This window comes from Clytia hemisphaerica, unplaced genomic scaffold, assembly GCF_902728285.1.
Source record: "Clytia hemisphaerica strain Z4C2 unplaced genomic scaffold, Clytia hemisphaerica genome assembly, whole genome shotgun sequence".
Classification (NCBI taxonomy): Eukaryota; Metazoa; Cnidaria; class Hydrozoa; order Leptothecata; family Clytiidae; genus Clytia; species Clytia hemisphaerica.
Window position 1 is genome coordinate 189,512 of NW_027104002.1, and position 25,200 is coordinate 214,711.

Consider the following 25,200-nt stretch of genomic DNA (forward strand, 5'->3'; position numbering starts at 1 on the left):
TTTTTTGACGTCAGAAAAGAAAGGGTTTGATTATTCGTTTATGAAAACTGTACTTTTTCTCCAAACTGTCATATTTCAACATATATCTGAACTTCAAATCTCACATGCAGGCTCCAAATCTACTAGGGTATGAGTGTTGAAAATTTCATGGCGATAAGGTAGACAGAAAAAAAGTTACGTCAAAAATTCTAGGGGTACGGTTTTTTTAATCACCCTGTAGCTAATGAATTAGTGATAACTTGTCTGTGACGACAGCCTGGGACCGCAAATATTTAGAAAATTATTCTATATTTGGCTACAAAAGCATTCGAAAATTGTTTTCATAAGCCAAAAGAACGTTCGCTATCTTCTTCGAATGTTTTTCAACCGACCAAAACCCAAGCTGACGTCAGCGTGAGTTTCAGTTCCAGGGAAGTGCCACCAAATCCCAGGTCCCCTACTTATTGGCATATTATTTCTTTAAAATGTCACTTTTTAGTTTTTGAAAATTTTGACAATATGTCGTAAATATACTTACCATTCCCGAAATATCACGAAAATACCAAATGGTATAATTACCAAAAGGAATTTTGGCCTTCGACTCCAATGGTAATTATACTTATACCAATTAAAACTCGTTTGTATAGCTATAAAATACTGCGTGGTTATTCATAATTTAACTTAGAAAAATAATGACCTATTTTTAATTTACGGGCCCTGAGATATGACCAAAATCTTTATCGCCTAAATTTTGCGTGGATTATTTCTAAGAAGCCGTGGTAGCTAAAGGGTTAAAATGAATGCAATACATGCGATGCCTTCTTCTGACGTCAATGCCATGACTTCTTTCAATCTAATTCAAACAAAGATTTGAGCTGCCGACTTTCCGTCGATCCTCTCTCACATCGAACAGAGGCAAGATAGAAAGTAGCCTGTATCAGACGTACATGGCCTTTTCTCTACACCGTTCCGACGGTAACTTTTTACCTTTTGTCCCACCTAAAATCGCGTTGGAAGATTGACGTCACTTTTCTTTTTGAAGTCCTTGTGGTACTGTTTCATCAGTCACTAACCTGTATTTAAAACCCTGGACTGAGTTATACTCGCCGTCTTTGACCAGGGAAAATGTGGTACCCGCTGGATGTGGGTACGTCGAATACATTTTCTGTTATAACCCAGTTAGTTAGCTAATTATATCTGTTTTGTACATGACCCTAACAAACCATCGTACAAATTTAGTGAAATACACACAAGAACTATCTTGTTATAGAAATTTTTCTGTTATACATAGCTCTCTATCACTGACTCTTTTGTAAAAGCGTCGTGGACATTTTTGAGTTGTGTTTTCAACGAGGCGAATTAAAATATTAACTTTGCCTTGTGTTGTGCGCAGATTTGTAATACTTGCGCAGATTTGTAATACCTGCGCAGATTTGAATGCTAAAAAGTGAACTTTTTGAATGCTAAAAATTGAACTTTTTGAATGCTAAAAAGTGAACTTTTTGAATGCTAAAAATTGAACTTTTTGAATTCTAAAAAATGAACTTTTTACAATGCTAAAAAGTGAACTTTTTGAATGCTAAAAAGCGAGATTTTTCAATGCTAAAAAGCGAGGTTTTTCAATGCTAAAAAGATAAATTTTTGAATGCTAAAAAGTGAACTTTTTGAATGCTAAAATTTGAACTTTTTAAATACTAAAAAATGAACTTTTTACAATGCTAAAAAGTTAACTTTTTGAATGCTAAAAAATGAACTTTTACAATGCTAAAAAGTGAACTTTTTGAATACTAAAAAGTGAACTTTTTGAATGCTAAAAATTGAACTTTTTGAATTCTAAAAAATGAACTTTTTACAATGCTAAAAAGTGAACTTTTTGAATGCTAAAAAGCGAGATTTTTCAATGCTAAAAAGCGAGGTTTTTCAATGCTAAAAAGATAAATTTTTGAATGCTAAAAAGTGAACTTTTTGAATGCTAAAATTTGAACTTTTTAAATACTAAAAAATGAACTTTTTACAATGCTAAAAAGTTAACTTTTTGAATGCTAAAAAATGAACTTTTACAATGCTAAAAAGTGAACTTTTTGAATACTAAAAAGTGAACTTTTTGAATGCTAAAAAGTGAACTTTTTGAATGCTAAAAAGTGAACTTTTTGAATGCTAAAAATTGAACTTTTTGAATGCTAAAAAGTGAACTTTTTGAATGCTAAAAATTGAACTTTTTGAATGCTAAAAAGTGAACTTTTTAAATGCTAAAAAATGAACTTTTTATAATGCTAAAAAGTTAACTTTTTGAATGCTAAAAAATGAACTCTTATAATGCTAAAAGGGTTTTTTTGTAATAAAATCCATGTTTTTACCAACAAACGGAAAAATGATTTTTGCAACATACGGCACGTCATACAGGATATTTGTAGAGCAACATTTTTTTAGATTTTACTATATATCATAAGGTTTTGGTTTATAAAGTCTTATTTTCATTATTGATATACTGTATGTAAAAGAGAAGCAGCATTCTAAGGACGAACATCTGCGCAAATTGATAGTGATTTTTTCTGAACAGGACCTTAAGCTTATATTGCTTTATAGTTTAAAGGTTTTGTTTTTAAATAAGTGTGATATCGTTTGCTTACTCATCAATTTTAATTCACAAGCTTTTTCACATTGGATTGACACGGGTTTGGAGCAATTGATCAGAAAGGGGAAGGAAAACCATTTTTATTGCTTATATCAGAATAATACAAGAATAAGCAGACACTGTCCTGATATGTAATATGTGTCTGATATGAAACGAGAACGCTTATGTAAAAATAAAACCTAACTCTTTCAGCTCCCAAATTATTCTTGGGAAAGTAACAATAAACAAAAAAATGAAAAAGCTTTTATTCAAAAAGACGAAAGTTAATGAAAATGAAGAAACGAAAGACCAGCAATCACATTCCAGTTTCTTTATTTACAAGAATCTCGCTATTATCACTTTTGCTGTTTTCATCAATTTCACTGGATTTTCTGGTCTGCAGAATTTACAAAGTAGCTTACATCCTGAAATTGGTTTCATATGTCTTTGTATTCTCTATGCAGCTTTTATGGTTAGTTGTCTGTTTCTACCGAATTTGACAGTATGGAAACTAGGTTATAAATACACTATGGTGTTAGGGATGAATGGTTATGCTACATTCTCGATGGCTCAGTTTTATCCTAAGCTATGGTTAATGGCTATTAGTGCTTGTATAGCAGGTAAGATATATTCACATTTGACATCCCTATTTCAATGACACAGGGAAGTATATTCTATAGATCAGTGAAGATAGCATGAACAGCTGTAATCTCCAAACCTCTTTTACTACTGCAAGATTGCCAAAACTTCAGTGTTTTAACATTGGGTTAAAGAGTCCAAATTGCAATTTTTGGATTATTTGAACCCTGTGATAATCCCTGGTAAAATATTGCTTTCCAATAACCATAGATTATAACTGAACTCATAGGGTGTGCTTCTGCAATATTCTGGTCATCAATATCCTCGATGTTAACCTTATTGGCAACGCGCCACGCCAATGACACCAAAACTGACTTCGATTCAATCAACCAGAAATTCTTTGCTATCTTTTACTTTGGTTTTCGAATGGCACATGTGATTGGAAATCTCATTTCATCAGTGGTGTTAACTAAAGGTAAGTACGGGTAAGTACATTTGATTCTCTCCTATTCGATCTTCAAGAAATCAAAAATTACCCCAGATGAGAAGACAAGTACTGCAGTTCGAATCAGAGAAAAATTTACAATTATAAATAAGGATCGAGTTAGAGACAGTTAACTGTATTTATATATAGGAATATGATTGCAAAGTTTTACACACACCCCTGTCTCTTTATCCCACTTGATGACGAAAATCCAGTTGAAAAATTGTAAAATCTGAATGTTGTCAAGTGTTCCAAAAGTATGCACAAGAAGCTTTGTTATTTGTTTCTTCGCATACATTCTTCAAAATTTGTACTATTTTTCTAGTTACCAAGAGTGTGGGATCACTTGGCTGAATATCACTTTTTTGAATAATAACACAAACACCATTTCACCCATAGATTCTACTACAGACAGTGTTTCAGTAAATTTCACTCAACCAAATCTACAATGTGGAATTCAAAACTGTCCTGGACAGCTTACCCAAAACATTAACGTTACATTACCTAAAACCGACCTCACCTCATCCAACGTTCAACAGCTTTTCTACATCTATCTCGGCACTGGTATTTTCGGCGTCATCGCTGTACTACTCACGCTATCTAACCTAAAAGATCAGTCACCTGTTGCTCACAAAACATTAAAAAGAGAGTTGGGAGCTGTGCTTGTTTTCCTTAGAAACACAACAATTTGGAAACTAAGTGTTTTGCCAATTGGTATTGGAATATCTCTTGGATTCGTTTATAGTGATTTGACAAAGGTTGATTTATTTCCTATTAATTTTCAGATATAAACATTTGAGAGATTTACATTTTTAGCTTTGATTTATCTTTGAGGCCCCTCAGTGGACCTTCAACTCATGCAGATCTTTTAAAGTGTTCACGTATTCACGCAAGATATTAGCTCGAGAACATAAAGATTTTTTCAGTTAGTTAGTTTTTACCCCCACTGGCTGAAAAGATTCTACCGGTTCTGTGAGAAGGGGATGTTATACAAACGAACTCGTTGTCTAAAAGTACATAAGATATGGCCTAACAAAATTCATCTTTCAGGCATTTGTGACATGTGCGTTTGGTGTAAATAACGTTGGTTATTCTATGATGTGTTTCGGTGCCAGTTCCTGTGTCTCTTCCTTCATTATACAAAGTATTGTTCGAAAGACTGGATCCTTTGTCATCATCCTGATTGGCTGGTTCGTTTACATGGCAACCATTGTTTGGTTGTTCTTTTGGGAGATTAGTGAGCAGCCATTATATGTTGTTTTTATCACAATATCTCTGCTTGGGTTTTCGGACGTTGCTGTTTTCTCACAAATACACGGTAAGAAGATTTTCACTTTTGTTTTCATACGTTGGCTTCTCTTGACGAGAACTTTAGGTCAAGACGCCTTATTTTTTAGCTTATATAATGCCTATAATTCTAGCTAGTAGATTTGTGTGGTAAGCTTTAAGAAGTAGGCTTTAAAGAGATTTGAAATCAAGAAATTAGTAACTGGTAAAGGACTAGAAACTAGATTGCTATTACATGGGCCCCGTCAACGTCAACTCAAAATGACTCACCGGGGCCCATGTATTAAAGGGAGCATAATCCGAGGGAATAAAGGGCATTGGCACGATCCCGGGGGGGGGGTACTTAGGCAAAAATGGGTGCTGGGTATGTGCGTGCCTTAAGGGTAGGGTTTTTCACCCTCCCAAAGTCTCTCTAAGGGTTACCAAAACAACAAAAGTCAAAATCAGTCTCTCTAAGGGTCGGTTTTTTCACAAACTCGGGTCAAAGAAAAGTGAAAAGTCAAAAAAGTGAGAACATTTTTAAAAAAAGTGAGAAAATTTTTCAAAAATTAGAGAAATTTTTCGAAAATTGGAGAAATTCTTTTAAAAATCGAATTTCTTTGGCCCATTATAGAAATTTTTTGTGAAAAAGTCTCTTTAAGGGTTGGGTTTTTCTACACTGAGTCTCTCTAAGGGTCACCTTTTCACCAAAATTCAGTCTCTCTAAGGGTAAGGGTCCAGAGGTCTGGCACGCACATACCCGACACCCATCAATCCTAGTACCCCCCCCCGGGGGCACGATAGATCTAGTAAATAAGTAACTTGAAACTACTAAGGCATAGATTAGAACGAAGAGAATTGAAATTCAAAATTTTCCTTTTTTTCAGGGTTTTTTGGAGTCATGTTCCCAGAGAATAAAACAGAAGTTTTCTCAGTGTTCAAGGTCTTCAATTCATTAGGTCAAGCTTCTTATTTTGCATATGGAAACCACCTTTGTATTCGAACCAAACTTTTCATTGTGATTGCTTTCTACCTGGTTGGTATCTGTTTATACGCACATGTGTATCGTGGATTTACAAAGGATATTAAAAAGCCAAAGGATATTGAAATGGAGCCCATAAATTCGTAAAATATTTAGCATATTTATGCAAGAGCAAAAGCCTCGATGTATGTTTTTATGTTTTGCTTTATAATCATTTATGAAAATCTTGTCTCTTTGAGACGCTTATCTCAGTGACTTTTTCTTTTCCTGGAAAAAAAATCCTGCTTCATTTTTGGGATCTTTCCGCTGTTTTTCAGGACATGATATTATATATTTTTTGCTCCCTAATGCATAGAAACGTAACGGCTTGACCCGCTTAACACACCCCTTTCTCACAGACCCAGTGAGATTTTATCAGCCAGTGGGGGCAAAAATAATAGACCAAAACTCGACGATGGGCATTGATATTCTCATGTTTTTTATGGCTGGGTATTAGAATTCCAATGTTTTCTAGCCAGAAAATTCAGTGGGGATGGTAAAAAATAGCACAATATTTTGCAGTGAGGATTTGCTGATTATTTTCAGCGGGGGACAAACATTAGAGTAAAATTTTCAACTTTTGGGACGATATTTTGGCTAACATTTTTCCAGTGGGAAGGGTTCCAGTGCAGTGGGTCTGTCAGAAGGAAGTATCTTAACAGAAGTTGAAGCTACTTTTGTACCTACCCAGAGTTATGGTTTTATTCCATTGTAAAGTGGCATGAAGAATGTCTTGCCAGAAATGAGAAAGTTTACCGATTTTGTGGTACCGTGCTTATCTAAAACAATAAAAAAGTTCCCTAAACAATCAAAGACGCCAGATGACAAAAATTTGGATAATGCTGTGTTCCTGTTACAACCACTTTGAAAAACCAAGCAGGCGATTTATCCATGAAAGACTTCTTGCAGAGTATATTTTTTAACCGGTCAGCCTGGTTCGTCTCTCGAATTATTCTGAAATGTTCAGTGGAAATGTTTTCATTTGATAGTTCAGGGAACTTTTGGATTTGTTTAAAGTACAGTTGAACTTATGTAATTCAAACTCCCATAATTCAAAAACTTACTCGAACAGATTCTTGAGAATTTGAATTACATGAGTTCAACAGTAAGTACGGTATAATCTGTAAATGAAATGATAAAATGAACCCCACTGATATAAAACGTAAACATTGTTTAGTCGGTCCCCTTTCATTTGGATAATTTTTTTACGTGCAATTTATTTCCATTGCATAATGAAAAGGAATGTACATAAAAGAATGAAGTTTCCCAGCTGGCACAAAACGTCGTTTCAACGTTTTTCTAATATTCACAACGTCCATTTAACGTTAGATTAACGTTGAAACAACGTTGTGTGTCAGCTGGGTTTGCAACGTTGTGCCCTAGTTAGGTATATTCATTGTTTTCATAGGATTTTTCGGGATTTTGTTCCAAGACCAAAAGACTGAAGTATTTACTGTCTTTAAGCTATTCAATGCGTTCGGGACAACAATCTACTTTGCGTGTGGAAACCACCTTTGCATTCGAACCAAACTTTTCATTGTGATCGCTCTCTACCTGGTTGGTATTTGCTTATACGCGCACGTGTATCGTAGATATTTAAAGATGTCAAAAGACGACTCAAGAATAAACGAAGATATCGAACTCAAACACTGATAATAAAGGAAACTTAATTTTCGGTACCTTTTTCTAATGTGATCTTAAATTTTTACATCATATTTTAATTTATAGCTACCTATTTTTTAGCATTCAGATAAAACCTTTTAACATTTAAAATAGTTATAATAAAAGATACTAGGCAATATTTTTTATAATATCCCAATGTCATATTCCCAACCATGTAACATACCATCAGTACTGGTATTTGAAACACGCCTGTATCAGGGTTTTTTGAATCCCATTTTTTTAAGTTTGATTAAACCTGCATTTCCCCCTTGAAATTCTAAAATCAGAACTTCTCCTCCTATTCAATAATACGGGGGGGGGTTCACGGTTGGCGAAGAAGTGGAATCGGCCCTTTTTTGAAACGGAGTGGCGGAATTAGAAGAAAGTTTTGACGGAATTTCAGAAAAGGTCCTCTGACGGAGATGGAAAAACGGAATTCAGCAAAATGTTTTGTGGAATTTCGGAAATGGCAAAAAAAAATATTTGAATTGCAGAATTACGGAACTAGGACTCTTCTGCAGCCACATACCACCACTGGCAATTATAATTACGCCCTTGAAATAGTTGTATCGCAGCCGAATTTTTCTGTTTATTACAACTTCCCACTTACAGTACAAACCAGTATGTTAAAACATAATGAGTTTTTGATAAACATATCAAATGATGTTTTATATCTCCATAGGAGTTTTAAATCGTGCTAACCGAGGTGCCAACGTGTAACTAAAAGATTCAGCTGGATGCAAAAATTAATTAAAAGTTTGATTTCACTTGAACTTTTAAGTGGATTTGTAAGGTGATGTGGCAAGGCGTCGTTGAAGCAAGTCTTTGAAGGTAAGTTGATTAAACTTTGATAATAAATAATCCTTCTCTGGAATGTTTTAAAAGTCTTGGTTTATTTTTAGCTGAGAGTATCTTATTTACAGGGTATTTTGGGTGATTCTTATTTAAAACCCTTATTTTTTGTTAGAACAAGTAAACTTTTGTTGAGGGTTCATTATGTTTTCATTTGTTTCACTTCCAAGCTCAAATTATTCTGATTTTCAAATCAAATTTCAAGAATTTTTTTCTTAATCCCTCTTTTGGGACTATTTTCCTTTAATTGCTTTCAAAATATTCTAGTCTGCTTGTTGCTGTTGAAATATTTTTATATTTTAGTCATTTATGAGGCTTTTCTTATGAAATGAAAAGAGTCTAACTAAAACATAACCGTCGTTTGATAACCCAAACCCGAACCCAGTCCCTTAGTTCACTTATTCATGATTCTGATAACGTTAACGAAAGGTTGTCCATCAGTAAACTCAAAAAAAATTGGTGAAAGTGGCTCTACACCCTTTGTCTCATCTAGAAAGATCATAGAAACAGTTGCCCGTTTAAAAAATTGCTCTAAAATTTCGCCGAGTTGGAAAGTACACGGAAATTTCTTTCCAATTCTTTGTCAAACATGAAATCTAGGCAGAAGCTGATTAGTTTTGAGTTCCTTGATTTCATTCCCGTAATGGTTGAGAAACTCTTCTTTACGGATCCTTGAGACAGGAGTCGGCGTTTATTATTGAAAGGAGCTCAATATATAAAACTATAGTAGGGTATCCCCCATTATTAATTACGATTTAAACTTGGTCCTTTTTATTTCCATGAAAATTAAAAACTAGAATTGAAAACATCATACAAAATTTGCCGAAGTACCAAACCTTATTTGTAACCAGGGCTGATTCTAATAGAAACATGAATGATGTTAGCCCTGGGACTGAGGTTGGATATACGTTTGTTATTGATAGATTTGGCTAAAAACATACGCTTTGCCAGGCACATCCCCCATTTATAATATTATGATAATAACGCTCGAAATTTTGGTCTCATACTCGCGGTCTTTCCCTGGGTTTTCTCAAAACGATTTTTTCATCTTAATGTAAACTGGAGAACCTAAATTGAAAACATCATAAAAAAGTTGCCGATAAACCAAATCTTTATTTACACCAATAATTTTCACTTTTTTCAAATAAAAAACCAACATCTTGAGAACCTTTTTTCCCTAAAAAATGAACATTTAAGTAAGTATGTGAATTAAAAAAAGGACTAAAAATTTCCCCTAAAATTGGACTTTAAAACATTTGTTTACTTTGTGAGAAATCTTATAACCCTTTATTACATCCTGTACCATTTCTTCCTTTTTCAGGAAATTTGGGTAGCTAGTACCCAGTCTCTCAGGAAATTTTTGGGAATGGTAGTTAAAACATTCTTTTAACACTATCAGTGAGTATTCCCAAAACCTTTTCTTAGTGACAAACAGCATATTGTTCAACATTGCACAGAAATAGATTTTTCAAGGCTTCAAAACCTTATCTTAGGCCTTAGAAGGGGACTGGGCTCTAAGTGGCGAGCTTTCTGAGTCAGTTTTAATTAACTATGAAACGGAGATATAAAACGTACTTCTTTATTTGCCATTCATTTCGTACAGGTTATTTCTAGGGGAAGATTTTAAATAAAATTTCTACACCATGTACTACTTGACTTGGACTTTGCTCTTCACAATTTGGACGCTCAATCTAAGTACCAATGGCTACAAGATTTCTACAATCGATAAAGGTAATATTCAGGCCCGGTGGAAGCGGGGAGGCTGGAGAGACTTCAGCCTCCCCCTTTTGAGCAAATAAGATTTTTTTCTCAATTCCTAGCGAATTTCATCTTATTTTAGGCCTTTCGCAGCCTCCATACCTTTACGGTTATTCCACCGGGCCTGATATTTATTTGCTAGCTGACACACAACGCTATTTCACATCGCATAGAGGTTTTTCATTTTGTTCAGTTATGTAATTCCCACTAGTTCGACCAGGACGTTTGTCACTAGTTCCATTGTCAAATTCTTAATACATCTTTTCGACCGTAGTCGCACGGTCAGGTGCTTGCCACTTAATTATTTAATTATCCCCTTAAACTCGATCCAATCCTTTTTTACACTTTTTCTGTTGTCTATTGTATGTGCGAAAAAAGACTGGGACAGTTTTAAGGTGGTAAAACGGCAGAAAATACCCGTGTGGCAATTGGTGGCTATGGTCGAAAAGATGTATTAGTGACAAACACTCGATCTTTTTCGGGTGCTCCCGTATAAAAAATTACGTCATAAATATCACGATTCTGTAGAATCAATGTTGCTTAACAAAACTTCTATATGGACTAGTAAACATGTATTGGTGCTGGACTGATGTTGAATTAACGCACCCCTGTGTCACAGACCCGCTGATACCCCAACCCTACTGGAAAATTTGGCTAAAATTTCGTCTCCGGTTGGAAAATATCCCCTTGGAACAATAAAAATCCCCATTGGGCTTTCAGTAAGAATTGTTATCCTCACTGAGGTAAAAACTTCCACCGGGGCCGCGAGACAGGGGTGTATTAACTCTTTCTTATCTTTGTCTTTTCTTTAAAGAAATGGTAGAAGATTTACGAAAAGACGAATCAGCTTTTGACACCATTGCTCGAAACAACATGAAATGTAAGAGATTTGAATTCGAAAGATTCACCGAGTTTATGTATTTCGTTTATTTCTGCAATGGAGACGGTTAAATTTTGATTTGTCTAGATCCTGACTGACTGAGGACGACGATAAATTAGCACTTTTACCGTCCTAGATTATGCAGGTCAAAACTGTGTGTCTTTCAAATTGCTTCTGTTATCCTCAATAGCTCGTTCGTTTAAAATATAATGTTGATGTTAAGATTTCCGGGAGACCCGATGTGTCAAAAATAATTTCAACGCCTTTCCTTTGAGTTTTTTGACGCTTTAAGACTTTTGAAACCAGGAATCCTTGAAAAAGATTTACAGTAGAACATCTTTAACTCGAACCTCTTATAAACCTGTTACTCCATAACTCGGAATTTTCTTAACTCGAACAAATTAAATTTTCTCAGTCCTAATCGGTTGGAGTGTTTTTAAATTAGCTTTTTACATATTTTTAGTTGAAAGAAATGCAGAAGAGACACATACTCCAGAAGAAAACCTTGATAAAACAACGCAGAAGAAGAACACACATTTATTCGAGTCAGATATCATTTTGGAAGATATTCCTGAAAATGAGGGAGGAGAGGTTGGAAAACAAAGCTACAAACGCGCCCTGAGAAGATCTCAGCATTACCTGTGGATTGATCGTGTTATTCCTTACGAAATCACACCGTTCACAGGTAAGCTTAAGAATGGAAATTTGCCATCTTTACCTGCATAAGCAGGGCTAGACTTGAGATAATTTAATGAAACATGATGTCATTTACTCCCTCTCTAAAATGCATTGTAAGTGTGATTTTACGTGAGTTTTGAAATGGTGGATAGAGTACAACGAGATCTCGAAAATGTGCCAGGCCGAAGAGAAAAAAGCGACTGGATTTACGCCGTCGTCCAAAATGTGGTGCAAATCTGGGTGAAGCCCTCTCTCTCTTTGTGTGAGAGAGGTTGACAATTTGAGATTCCACTCTTACGCTAAGCTTATACTACATTGGTAACTTATGGTAATCTTCAAATTATTAGGAATGTGAAAAAACTTGTGCTTCTGCTGAACAACTACTTAATCCTTTCCAACCTCCTCACTTTCGGCTAAGACTGCAATTCACACTTCTCGAGATAAATCAACAGCATTGCGGGCCTCGTTTTCAAATGAAATAATTACTTCAACCAAAAGACCGTTTTCAGCTATTTGATACAAAACCGCAAACGCTTGCAAATATTATATCATAGCAACAAGTCTCAGAGAACGAGGCTCGCAATTATTCTAGGCACATTTCAAAAAGAGTGTACTCAATCAAACTTTGCTTTAAATCATTTTTTTAAATTTTCAAACAGAGGCAGGAAGAGCAAATATAGAAAAAGCAATGAAGGGATTACAAGACCAATCATGTTTGACATTCAGAGAGAAACAAGATGGCGATAAAAACTGGATCAAATTTGATGACTTTGGAAGGTAAAGATTTACACTACCTTTTTATTGACTTGTTTTTATGGCGTTCTAAATTCAGAACGCCATGCGTGTTTTCAAAATTTCTCATTTTGGCCAAAACTGACCTTTTTTAATTTCGTAAGTCTATATAATGAGTCTGTCACAAACGTTGATATTCACAAAACTTAACATCCTTACAAAAGTTGTCTTTTTTAATTTTCCAAACATTCTTTACAAGCGTTCACTTCCACAATTATTTATGTAATTACTCTTTCGACCGGTCGGGTTCAACATATACGCATGTTTTAGTCACGTGACTGAAGTGCCTACTAAAACAACCCGGGGAAAAAGTGTCGAAACAAATTAGATCTTTTGGCATTGACGATCAAATATAATATATTACATTACGTTTTAATTTAGCATTTGCGAAAAAATAAAAAAATAAAAAATAATGAATTAATATTACTTGCTAACACGCCCCCGTCTTTTTTTCTCGTCTAACTTCTGATCTCGGAATGTGCGAAATACCCGTCCGCCCAATATCCCTCCAATCATCTTAAATTCACTTTTAATTTGTCAGTATTCAAAAACTATTAATTTATAATCATTAAAAAAAACAAAAAGTTTGATGCTTCATTAGTAAAATATTCAATAATTCCCTAGTTGAAATCTTCAGTGGGCGTTATTCTAGCACTTTTTTTATCGCGCAATTTTTACGTCACACAAACTTTCTAGGTCGTTTGTAATAATTATGCATTGCCAAATTTGGTTATCTATTGTTATTACTGTTACTGCGAGTGCAATATTCGTAGACTAGTCAAAATACTTCCTTTTACTCGCGGGATTGATGGTAACTTTTCATCTTCGTTTAAATGAAGCACAACCGAAAAAAAGTGAAACTTCAGAAAGTTGCGTATTTTTATTTCCAAGGAGTAAACGATTCTGACAATTGACAAAATTGACGATGATAATTTTTTGTCGGTCAACCAAATGTCTCGTATTGGGGGTTCTAGTCTTGAGCCCTAAGTCTACGCGAGATTGCAGCGTTTGGGTAAACGAGACAAAACCAAAAAAAAGCTGATGTTTTGGTACGGTTCTGTGATAATAATTATAGCCGTGCATATCTGAAACCTCTTTGCAGCGTTTTTGTTTTCAATTTTGTTTTGAGACGTTTATCAGAGGGTCTGTTTCATTCAAAAGCAACAGTTTTCTGTCTGTATGTCAAACCCCCCCTGTTGAAAATCAATGACACGTCACAAATTTATTCGCAAAGTAGAGAAAAAACAGCATTACTCCAAACACATTTTTCAGTCATCATGTAAACTATAAAAGATAATTAGCAGTAGAAATTATACTTTCCAAAAGGATATGAAGGTCCTAATTGTGATTTTATTTCAATCAGAGCTGGCAACATAAACTTTGCATGGGATGATAAAGTCGATTTTAACAGCTTAGATGACTATTAGAATATAATTTAAGAAGTTTTGTCTTTAATACAGCTAATGGAATAGTGAAAAGGTTGCCTTTGACACCGTCTGGGACCACAAGTTAATCAATAAAAGGAGACCATCGAACTCGGAAACGAATTAAATTTTACAACTCGTTACTTCTCGCAGCCACCACCCTTCTTAAGTTAGGCTGTTTAAAAGGTGCTTATAAGAGAAAGCTATCAAGCGAGCTAAGAACGAGATTATTTAAGTCTCGGTCAAATTTGAGCCACTCTTGCTGTTTGCTTGGATAGCGTTGTAAAAAAAAAGAAATAACAATTTATGCTCCTCCTCCTGCGCCGCCCGAGCAAATTATTAGACGATTCTATCGTCTACACATTATCACTAAAAAAGGGAATAATTCAGGAGGCAGGATAAATTTGAAAATGGAGTTCAGTTCGGGGTGAAGTAAACAGTGGCGGAGGTGTTTACAGTGTTGTTCCAAAACACTAATGCCACTATTTTTCCCGTAAACCGCCCTGACGCGCACTGACTCTGCGCATATATATACTTTCCCGCGTTTACTGATTCTCTTAACGGACGATAGTATCGTTTAGGAAATTATGAGAAATTATATTGTTAACTCTGCTTTGTCAGCATAAGAGACGCAATATCATTAGAAAAACATTATCTTTAAGAACTATTTCTTATAGCTGTTCTTCTTCTGTGGGCCGTTCCTTCTGGAGAGATGGTCCTCAAACAATCAGTTTGTCAGAAAACTGTTGGAATAGCATGGGGACTATACAACATGAGATTCTTCACGCTCTCGGATTTTGGCATGAACAATCACGCAATGATAGAGACAAATATGTTGAAATCTTGTGGGAGAATATCTCACCAGGTAATCCAAGTTATATCTTATTTTTCTTTTTAATCTTATATTGCTTTCGGAAAATCTTTTGAGATGTTACCAAATCTTAACTTAATAGATAAGCAAGCATCTAGTATACGAGGTTTACTAAAAATAATCCACTGTGAAATCGATTCAGCTTAGTCAATTTTTAGCAAAGGGAGCATCCTCTTGATACTGCACAATTTCTGTCCCACCGACGGAATGTGTCCAATATGCACTTTATGTACTAAGTATTGAGGATTGCCATATTTAAATCTTCATCATACATTGTATTAAATATACAGGTAAAGAAAACAATTTCGAGAAATACGACCGCCAATCATCAAAGAACATGAATAGCGTGTATGATCCTTCTTCATTGATGCATTATGGGAAATATTCATTCTCTGAAAATGGCAAACCCACAATCCAACTGATCAATGATCCTAATCATTCTATTGGTCAACGTGTTGGACCTTCGGCTGAAGATTTGGTTCAACTGAATGCTTTGTATCATTGCCAAGGTAAGCCGGCAGGTGACACAGAGCGTCATTACAATGTCCATAAGTCATCCCTAACGTTCAAATAACGTCCATCTGACATCCCTAGCGTTCAAATAACGTCCATCTGACATCCCAAACGACCAAGTAACGTCCATCTGACATCCTTAACGTTTAAATAACGTCCATCTGACATCCCTAACGTTCAGATAACGTCCATCTGACATCCCTAACGTTCAAATAACGTCCATCTGACATCCATAACGTTCGAATAACGTCAGATGAACGTTGAAACAACGTCCTTCAATATTTGGTCACAATTGGAATTCTTAATTCCTAGTTCACAGAGTTTCCAGTTTTGATGTGTCTTGTCAATAAAATCACGTTTAAAACCAGAAAACTTTCGAGTTTATCTAAAGACTTTTATCAGTTTTTTTTAAATCTTTCTCTTGGTCAATGGCCAGCTGGCTCGGCGATCTAAAAACTGAGCATACGATCGAAAGAAGTGAAGATTTGAGCCACAAACAACCGGGGTAAGACGCTGACGCCTTGACCACTCAGCCATCGCTCTTTAAAGCTGCCAGAATCTACCTCAGTATTTATTAATTTCGCTTAGCGAAAGTATTACAATAGCCTTCCGTGTGTCTGGCTGGCGAGACATTTTTTGGGGCGCAAATTATGGCGTTGGCGTTTGACTGCGGGCGTACTACGGCAAATATTCTAAAGGTGGACTCACTCACAAAGATAAAAAAGTGATAAAAAACAGGGCTTTTCTTAATAAATAAAATACGCTAGTGCAAGAAGTGTAAACAAGCCTTTGTAAACATTCATCGTGAGAACTTTTAATGGCTGCTTGATTGCACATGCTTTTGAAAATTTTTATCATATTTTCTGGTCTTTTGTAGAGTGTTTAAAGAGGTTTAATATTTGTTTACTACCTGTTACTGCTAATTATTTTATGTTTGTGTAGTTAGTGAATGCACCAATAAATTGATCATGCTCAGTAAGTAGTACAAAAAGAGTTAATTTTCCACAATAAACAACAACATTATTAAAACCCTCTCTTCTCTTCTTCACCAAAATAGTAGGGGGAATTTTGTTCGATTTTTTGGAATCGCTTGACTGTTTTGTTAGAAGCACTTGTTATACATTTTTGGAAAGCTAAGGGGTAGGGGAATCGAAATTACTATGTTTCCAATTTTTTTTCGGACACTTTGGTGTGATTTTCGGACAAATATGACGGTCTCAGGCAAAAATCATAGGGTTAAAAATTAATGAAAATTTTAGCTCGAGAAAAAAGAGACCTGTTGTATATTTTTGGAAAGCTCTCAAAAAATTAAGATTAGAGATATATTGCAAGTATAGGTGATTTCTGTACCTAACTCGAGATATTAACCCTTGAAAACCGTGTTTTTCAGCCAGAAACAGCTATTTTGTCCAGTTTTTGCGCTTTTTGAAGCTCAATATCTCGAGTTAGGTACTGAAATCACCTATACTTGCAATATATCTCTAATTCTAATTTTTTGAGGGCTTTCCAAAAATATACAACAAGTCTCCGTTTTCTCGAGCTAAAATTTTCATTAATTTTTAACCCTATGATTTTTGCCTGAGACCGTCATATTTGTCCGAAAATCACACCAAAGTGTCCGAAAAAAAATTGGAAACATAGTAATTTCGATTCCCCTACCCCTTAGCTTTCCAAAAATGTATAACAAGTGCTTCTAACAAAACAGTCGAGCGATTTTACAAAATGCCCTCTACTAAAACTACAAACAGCACAGGTATGATCTTTTTTTTCTTTTTTCACCAGATAGTTATGTGTTAATAGTGAAACCAGTTGTGACAAAGAGTCATTTTTAGCAAGTACCGTGAAGTCGGGTAACTTGAGGGGAGGGTAACAGAGGGTAACTTGCACAGCCATCAAATGACCGACCAATCAAAGCAGCAAAATTTCAAAAATGAACTATGCAGCTCCGCTTGCAGCTCTAGCCTACCATTTTTGTTTTGATTTAACTTTGTATTTTAATGACCAAATGGGTAATTCATTTGAGGGCTTATGCAAGTTACCCGATCTCACGGTATTTCTTAGAAATCATGTCAATTGAAATTCAGCAATCATTTTTGGATAATCGAAACAACCCTGCCTAGACACTGCCGACATTGTCATTGTACAGTGATTTCTGGTGGGTAAGGTGGGGTGTACAGATATAATACAGCAGATTTCAAATTAACCTATTTTCACCGTCGTACAAAGGACATTTAGATCCAGCCCCACCGTACACCACCGTACAATGTACAGCGGTCCCTCGTTAACGATGAAAGTTTTTTATTCGATGAAGTTTGATTGGTGTTCGATGAGTTTGGTTAGTAAAAGTTCCAGCTTTTCCTCCCCGATGGGATGATAGATATAGACCTTTTTTCAAATAGGACGTCCTGTTGAATAATTATGTAGTCCAGCCATAAAAACAATGATAGGGCCATGCATAATTACTGTATCATGCATATTGTAATAATTATGCATGGTTTTATCATTGTTTTTCTACTGGACTACATAATTATTCAACAGGGTGGCCTCTTTGAAAAAAGGTCTATTGCCTCGCTCTTTAAGTTTTAGCGTAGACGTCTGCTAATAAGCCGTTGGAATGTAAAAAGAATTGGCTATAAGGTAATAAATCAAACTAATCGAGCTTCAATCAAACTTCACCGATCTTGATACAACTTTTGCTAATTAGGATTTTCATTTTGAACCATGGTACGTTGTTTGTATAAGATTCCCATTTCCCCACTAAGATTCTTGTTACTTTTCTGGAATCTTTCCCCTATATATTTTTCACGGGATAATCGGCAAGAGATTGGGGAGGGTTTGTTTAATGGGGTACAGTTTAAAACAGTTATATTATAAAGGAGTCAAAGTTTAATAATCTCAAGGAGTATTATTTCTTTAAAGCTTAGAGTTGGCTAGTTTTTACCCTGCAATTTTCTAGTCCAGAAGCTGGAGCTCAACTGCACTCATTTTCTTTATAAGCATAACGTTTATAAGAATACTGAAGCTCAAATTTCCAGAAAAATTAAGCATATGCTATAAGCATACCTTGGGGCTCATCCAAAGAAATCTTTAGAATCATAATTTCCCAAACTTCAGAAAATAACAGAAGAATGAAGAAGAGAATTACAAACAAAATTCGAAAAATTGGTGATTTTATTTTGTTTAATCTCTATAACACAACTTGGTCTCTTAAGAATGTACACTATGTAAACTTACAAATTTTTTTTACCAAGCATAGGGTTAAGCATAATTCGAGTCTCAAAATTGAGCTTTACTTAAGCATAGTGAGCTTCAGCCGAAATTTACCGTATGCTTATAAAAAAAATGAGTGTGCTCAACTTTTTGCCTTTAATGGGCTCTTCCAGAAAATGTCTTTGCATGGAGTGGAGGATATAGTGTCTGGAGGGAGGGTAGTGAAAAATCTACAAAATTTGCCTTGTCCTGGGGGGGGGGTAAACTTGCTCTCGATGGGATCAACTGATGCTTGTCCGGGGCGGGGGGGGGTGTTAGACCTGCTGTCCGGGGGATCAAAGTCACAATTTCCAGGGGGGGGGGTTCCAAAAAATGTTATATCCTTCATCCCTCCCCCATATTCGAATTTTTCTGGAATTGTCCAATGATTTTGATGGTGGTGGGCCATCATTTATATCAGAAAGCGAAGATAGTATACAACAGATTTTTCTGACTAGCCATTTTTCTCAATTTTAGATAAATTCTACTGTTTATAAAAAGAAGTTGATATAAACTTTCCGCAAGTGAAAGAAGTCTTTATCACAAGTTCCTTCAAAGCACAAAATGAGGTTTCTGGCATCAAAGAATAAAAAGTTCATTTTTTCTTCTTCGTTTTCAAAAAAATTTAAAATTATTCTTCTCAAGTATAATGCAGTTCTCTGAATTATTCTGAATTGAAAGATTTTGTTTACGCTTTTTATAGAATAGAATTTTTTCTCTAATTCTTTCAAGGAATCTTTTTTTTAATGGATTGAGATTTTTCATTAAAAAAACAGGGTATCTATGACATCTATGACCTGTGTGTACAATACATTGTGTATATTTTGTGTAACGCTTCATTCAAAATGCATAATGCTGCAGGAGTCACGTTTCACGCGTCTTCGTCGTTGATGTTCAAGTATTATGCGAAATTTTCGACTTTAAGTCGTCTTGTTAATTTTTTTAATTTACAGATGTTGGTAAGACATATTCAAGTTGGTCTTCATGGAGTCCCTGCGATCGCAAAAATAATTGCTATAAACAACGACAAAGGTTTTGTTCGAATCACAATGTAAAGAAATGTCCTTATGCTGATCCCTACGGTATTGAGACTGAAAGTGCAACTTGTACACAAGAAGAATGCAACGGTAAGGTTCCGGGCAAACTCGAACCCAAAAAGTTTTTTGCAGATTTGCGTGATCGTGATTGAGGACAAAAAATAGTTTGATATCATGATCAGAGTTACTGTTGAAGAGCCTCTGACATCCCTGTATCAATAACTAAGGTATTAGAACAGTAGTAGATACCAAAGCCCATGAAATACAAATTCTCTATCATTTAAGTAGAAGTTACACAAGTTCCCTAATTTAAATATGAAGTTAGATTTAAGAGCAGGTTAACTCTTTGAAATTTCATAGTATTGATACTTGAATTTTTGTCTATAGCTTCTTAGTAAATTCCATTGACCGTTATATCCAATGATTTAAAATATTTCATTTTTAGCACCTGTTGATGGTCACTGGGGTAAATGGTCCGCATGGAGTGATTGCTCGGCTCCTTGTGGCCAAGGGACGCAGCAACGTTCACGAACTTGTTCTGATCCTGAACCACTAAATGATGGAAAGGCTTGCCCTGGAGATGACAAACAAAGTAAAAGTTGCGAAATTCAACCATGTGGTCTCAGTAAGTTTCCGTTGAACAAGTATTCAAAGATTTCATACCTAAGAAATCTAACAGGAAAGATGCTGAAGATTTAACAAAAGTGGCATGAAACTGCCAGTAGCAGAATAAAAAAGTGTCTTTTCTTCCTGACTGTCATACCTAAACAGGGAAGAAGCTGACCCGCTTAAATGTCTTTAAGATTTCTTTTACTACATTCCAAAGAAATTGTCAACAACTATTGCTGCTTCTTGAGAATAGTATCTTGGTAATTCCAAAAAAGCTTACTAGAGTATTTACCATGATTTATATCAGGTATCTAACGCAGTGAAATTTTATTAAGGCGAATAAAGGCAGGGTTCTCGAAAATTATCATAGCTGAAATTTTGTTCAATGGGTATAATAAACGTAATGCAACCAAATTTGAATTAAAAAGTTGAGCAGTTACATATGTGTAATAAGGTTAGATTTAAAGTTCAAAATCTGAAACAACTATTCAATCCACAGATCCAGACGATTGTTTATTTGACGGACAAGGAACATGTAGTGATATTTGGAGCATTGATGATAAATTCCCAGGATACAATGCAAACTACATCTGGAGGAGAATCAAGGGACGGACGCCTTCGGGATCAACTGGACCAAATCATGACCATTCAACAGCTGAAACAACCAAAGATGGTATGGATGATTCAGCTGACACACAACGTTGTTTCAACGTTCATCTAACGTTATATGGACGTTGTGAACATTAGATGAACGTTGCAACAACTTTGAATGCCAGCTTGAGAGCCTCACACAATACCCAATAGTTTAGAATCAAGACATATGTTTTAATAACTTTAAGAATGGGAATAGTTTTAATACTCAGTGCCGTAGGAAGCATTTTCATATTGGGGGGGGGGCTGAAGTTTAGTGACACCCGCGAGGGCCAACCATGGTTTGGCCCGAGGGGGGAAATTTTGAAAATTTGAGCTCTAGATTGCTTAAAAATACACTCAAAACATGCACATAAAGACAATTATGACAAATTAAAAAAGAAAAACTTAGCATTTTGCAAAATAACCATTTTTGAAAAAAAATTATTGGGGGGGCATAGCCCCCCCCTTGCCCCCCCCCCCCAGTTGCTACGGCACTGATACTATCTTTATAACATTCTTTGTCGTTATTTAGAACATTCTGGAACAAATATTTATCCTCATCTTTGCCTCTGTTTGATGCACCAAAACCTAACACAGTGGTTGCCAAAACTAAAGAAATATAGCTCATATTTGCTTATAGAGAGAGGGCTGAAGAAAATGAATTCGTCTTAAGCTCAGCTAGACTAGATTTTTATTTTTCAGATTATCCAAATGAAATCTATTCATCCCTTAGGTCACTATATGTATGCAGAATCATCAGGTCCTGCCAGAACTGGAAATAAAGCCAGCTTGGTTAGCAAAGAATTCCCTGCTATCTCACACCGATGTATGACCTTCTTCTATAGCATGTACGGTAGTGGCGTGGGCGTCCTTCGTATTATTTTACAAAAGGGCGGAGTTGAAGAAGAGATTTGGAAAAAAGAAGGTAACCAACAAGAAAACTGGCACGAGGCTGAAGTCGAATTTTCTCCCGGTTCTTATAATTATAAGGTATGTAAAACATTCTATTCTCAATTACAGGCTCGGCGGAAGCGAGAAAACTTGGGAGATTTCAGCCTTCCCACTTTTGAGCAAATGAGATTTTTTTCTTAAATTGCTAACGAAATTCATCTCATTAATTTAGCCTTCAGCCTTTCAACTATAACAGTTGTTCCACAGGGCCTCAATACACTTTTTAGAAATCGTTTACTCCCTAATTAAAACCTAGGGATACCGAATCAGCCGCCAAATTAAGTACTTTCCCCCAGTTTAGAGAAGTTTTTGAAACGGAAATGTTTCTCATTAAGATCAATTTATTTATTACATGTGGGCTACTATTTTTTGGGGGAGAGAGCTTAAAAACGTTGTCAGTTGTTACAATAGAAAGAGTAGAATCTTTTAAGGAATTCAACCGTATATGGTTGGTTTAAAAGTAGATAGAAATTCGAGACTGAAAAAACTGACTTCGCAGGCAAAACTTCTTAATGAGTAAAAAATTGATATACCCGGATCACAGGTCTGATACGGAGTCCTTACCTCGGGGGTTGCTGTATCCTGTTCACTTTATCCAAATATTTTTCATTTTCCTTCTTTTATTACACAAGATCCGCATAGAAGCTGAACGAGGTGCAAATTTCCAAGGTGACATTGGTCTAGATGACATCCATTTCCGCGACTCAGCATGCTCCGTTACTACGGTAACGATAGCTCCAACAGTGTTTTCAACCAATCCTGTGATAGAAAGTCAACACGTATCTGAGCCACACCTTACAATCCCTGGACCACTTGGTAATTCACTAACTTTCAATATTTCAAACTTGATTTTTTGATAGCAATGGTGCTCTTTAACTCGACTTTTTATTCTTTGATACGCTCCGTTTTTTTATAATATTGAAAGTAGCCTTTAACAAAAGATTCTCGCATAATAATTCTATACAGTGAAAGGAAGGCAATCAAAGAGTGGTGTATGAAAGCCCAAGAAATGAATACTTCAATAAAGGACGCAAACTTCAAATTCAAAGTCAGGGGGGAACCCTAGGAAAAAACTCTATCTTAAGAAAATTGGAGAGTGAGTGAGTAGAAAATTGTAAACCGAACAAAGAGTGGTTCATAGAGACCCGTGTGCTCGCACGGTGGCCTGCGAACTTGTATGGAATTATTATTATAAGCGATGCTTTAAAATGCTACCTTATTTCATGAAAATCCAGCTCCTTTAGAATATCGAATGAGAGTGCATCAACTGTACAAGTTGTTTATAGATTGTTAACATGTTGATTAAATTGACGCTTTCTTTTCTAGTTCATGATTGTGAAGGAGTGACCATGTCTTTAATCCCTAAAGGTTGTTACAAAGACAATGATTCGAATAGAATCTTTCCCATCAAGATAGCAGATCATCGTGATGGACCAACTAAATTAGATTGGAACAACTATCCTGCCTCGTTGTCGAAGTAAGTTGTTTCAAATTCGAAGGCCATGGTGCTTTTTTAAAACTTACTTTATAAGGAGATGGACGTTAGTGTTGTGTCTATTGAGAGGATAAATTTCTAGGGTATGTTTTTAGAATTCTCCAAAATGACCTGGATAGGAAGTATCGAAATAAAGCGTCCTGTGTCCAACATGGCACTTAATTCTTACAGCTGTCACTGGAGCTGGATAGTAGATCTTTTTTAGAGCTGAACAAATTCAAAAAGTTTGTGAAAATGGTTTTTAAATTTTACTAATTGTTGAATCAAAGAAATCGTCTCCTGATTCAGTATGGTGAGTATCATACACTTTGATGATATTTAACAAAAATCACATTTATTTTTCGAACGATATCTTTGATTTTATTTTCACTAGACTGGTTTGTGAATGTGCAAAGAAGGCAAAGAATCAAGGCTACAAATACTTTGGTCTGCAATACTATGGTCTCTGTATGAGTGGCAGCTCTCATACTTTCGACCAATATGGAGCTTCAGGGAAATGTGTTGACGACCAATACGCGACGACGTGTGAAAAAGGCGGCAAGACGGATTCCATTTGCATGGGACAAGAACATACAAATTACGTTTACCAAATAGCGTGAAATGGATGTTGAATTTCCATTATTTTTCCTTGAAGACTGCTATAGTTTTTCTATAGCCATGATTTTACTGAGAGCCTTCTCTGTAATCAAAGAATTAGTTATTTTTAGATTGGCTTAAACAACCGTGAAAATTATATATTGCCACGTAAATTTTCTTGAAAATCTTGTAATTTTAAAATATATAAAAAAATGTGCTATTATAAACTTCTAAAAATCTGAATTTAGCTAAATGAAATGAAAATCTAAACTACAATTTATGCTCTCTAATTCGACTAAGGTTGATTTTCATCGAATAAAATATCGAATATAGTAGAATGTCGTTTATGAGAGTTTCTTGTTGACGGGGACGTTAAATTTCATCGAACAAAGGAAACCATCGAATAAGTAGAACGTCGAATTAGAGAGCACCAAATGTAGTTGACTCTCTCTAAATCGATCTTCAAAGGACCACACAAAATTAAAAGAAAGTCAAAAATACAGTTGACGCTCTTTAATTCAATCTTCAAGGGGAGCTTATCGAGTTTATGAGAGTTTCTTGTTGACGGTGACTTTCAATACTATACCGAAAAAGTGTATTGAGTAGTAAAACGTCAAATTAGAGCAGAACATCGAATTAGAGTATTCTCAAACCTCGATAACAAGTATGAAAGAGAACACGAACAAAATAAATGATTTAGTGCGTCAGACAGACGTTACTGTGGTCAATATTTTGAAAAACATTGGTCAAAAGGTAGGCTCAGCACTTAAGGACTTTAGGAACCAGTTGAGTGACTGCGTTCTTAATTCTTTCAAAGAAATTCTTATAACTTTTAGGCATCATTCTTTTAAAAATCTTTAGAAAAATTAGCTTTCCCGTAAAATCCTTGGCTCAGAATAAATTAATTTTTACTGGCTAGTAATTAGAACAATACCGGTATGTCACTATGTAAAGATTTTTGCCATCTGGTAACGGTTGCTATTTGGTCATCATACGGCTTATCAGGTTTAACGAAAAAAATGAATTTTTTCTATCTTACAGGGTGTTATAATTCCTCTGAGAGGGTCCAAATTTTGTCTGTTAGCGTCCAGCGGTGCGTCTCTGTGAATTCCATCCACCGCTTAAGTTAGTATCCCTACTCCTCGAATATTCCCAAAATGTTTCCCCAGTGAAATAAGCGTTTTATTTTCGAATAGGGTCTCGCTGGATTTTTCATCCGAATAATCCAGTATCAAACCAGAAACCAGAAACCAGAACACTCACACTGGGGAAATAAT

General features: G+C 35.5%; 2 protein-coding genes across 2 annotated transcripts; both read left to right on the forward strand.

Annotated features, from left to right (window-relative positions):
- Window positions 1–2,810: 2,810 nt before the first annotated feature.
- Window positions 2,811–6,150, forward strand: LOC136811333 (protein unc-93 homolog A-like). Its single transcript, XM_067067947.1, has 5 exons — window positions 2,811–3,213; window positions 3,462–3,647; window positions 4,056–4,414; window positions 4,707–4,974; window positions 5,810–6,150. The coding sequence occupies exons 1-5, from the start codon at window positions 2,847–2,849 to the stop codon at window positions 6,049–6,051; spliced, it is 1,422 nt and encodes a 473-aa protein (XP_066924048.1). The 5' UTR covers window positions 2,811–2,846; the 3' UTR covers window positions 6,052–6,150.
- Window positions 6,151–8,350: 2,200 nt separating this feature from the next.
- Window positions 8,351–24,187, forward strand: LOC136811334 (uncharacterized). The gene is made up of 14 exons (XM_067067949.1): window positions 8,351–8,436; window positions 10,061–10,188; window positions 11,030–11,095; window positions 11,559–11,780; window positions 12,433–12,550; window positions 14,667–14,854; window positions 15,151–15,369; window positions 19,576–19,749; window positions 20,105–20,284; window positions 20,768–20,941; window positions 21,635–21,891; window positions 22,485–22,668; window positions 23,179–23,329; window positions 23,721–24,187. Exons 2-14 carry the CDS (start codon window positions 10,101–10,103, stop codon window positions 23,944–23,946), a joined length of 2,247 nt encoding a protein of 748 aa, XP_066924050.1. The 5' UTR covers window positions 8,351–8,436; window positions 10,061–10,100; the 3' UTR covers window positions 23,947–24,187.
- The last annotated feature ends 1,013 nt before the right edge of the window (window positions 24,188–25,200 follow it).

Coding starts and splice junctions, on each gene's coding strand:
- LOC136811333 (XM_067067947.1), top strand. CDS start 2,847: ATGAAAAAGCTTTTATTCAAAAAGACGAAAGTTAATGAAAATGAAGAA. Junction 3,214..3,461: donor TATTAGTGCTTGTATAGCAG/GTAAGATATATT, acceptor CTGAACTCATAG/GGTGTGCTTCTGCAATATTC. Junction 3,648..4,055: donor ATCAGTGGTGTTAACTAAAG/GTAAGTACGGGT, acceptor TTTCACCCATAG/ATTCTACTACAGACAGTGTT.
- LOC136811334 (XM_067067949.1), top strand. CDS start 10,101: ATGTACTACTTGACTTGGACTTTGCTCTTCACAATTTGGACGCTCAAT. Junction 11,781..12,432: donor CGAAATCACACCGTTCACAG/GTAAGCTTAAGA, acceptor ATTTTCAAACAG/AGGCAGGAAGAGCAAATATA. Junction 22,669..23,178: donor TACAATCCCTGGACCACTTG/GTAATTCACTAA, acceptor TTTCTTTTCTAG/TTCATGATTGTGAAGGAGTG.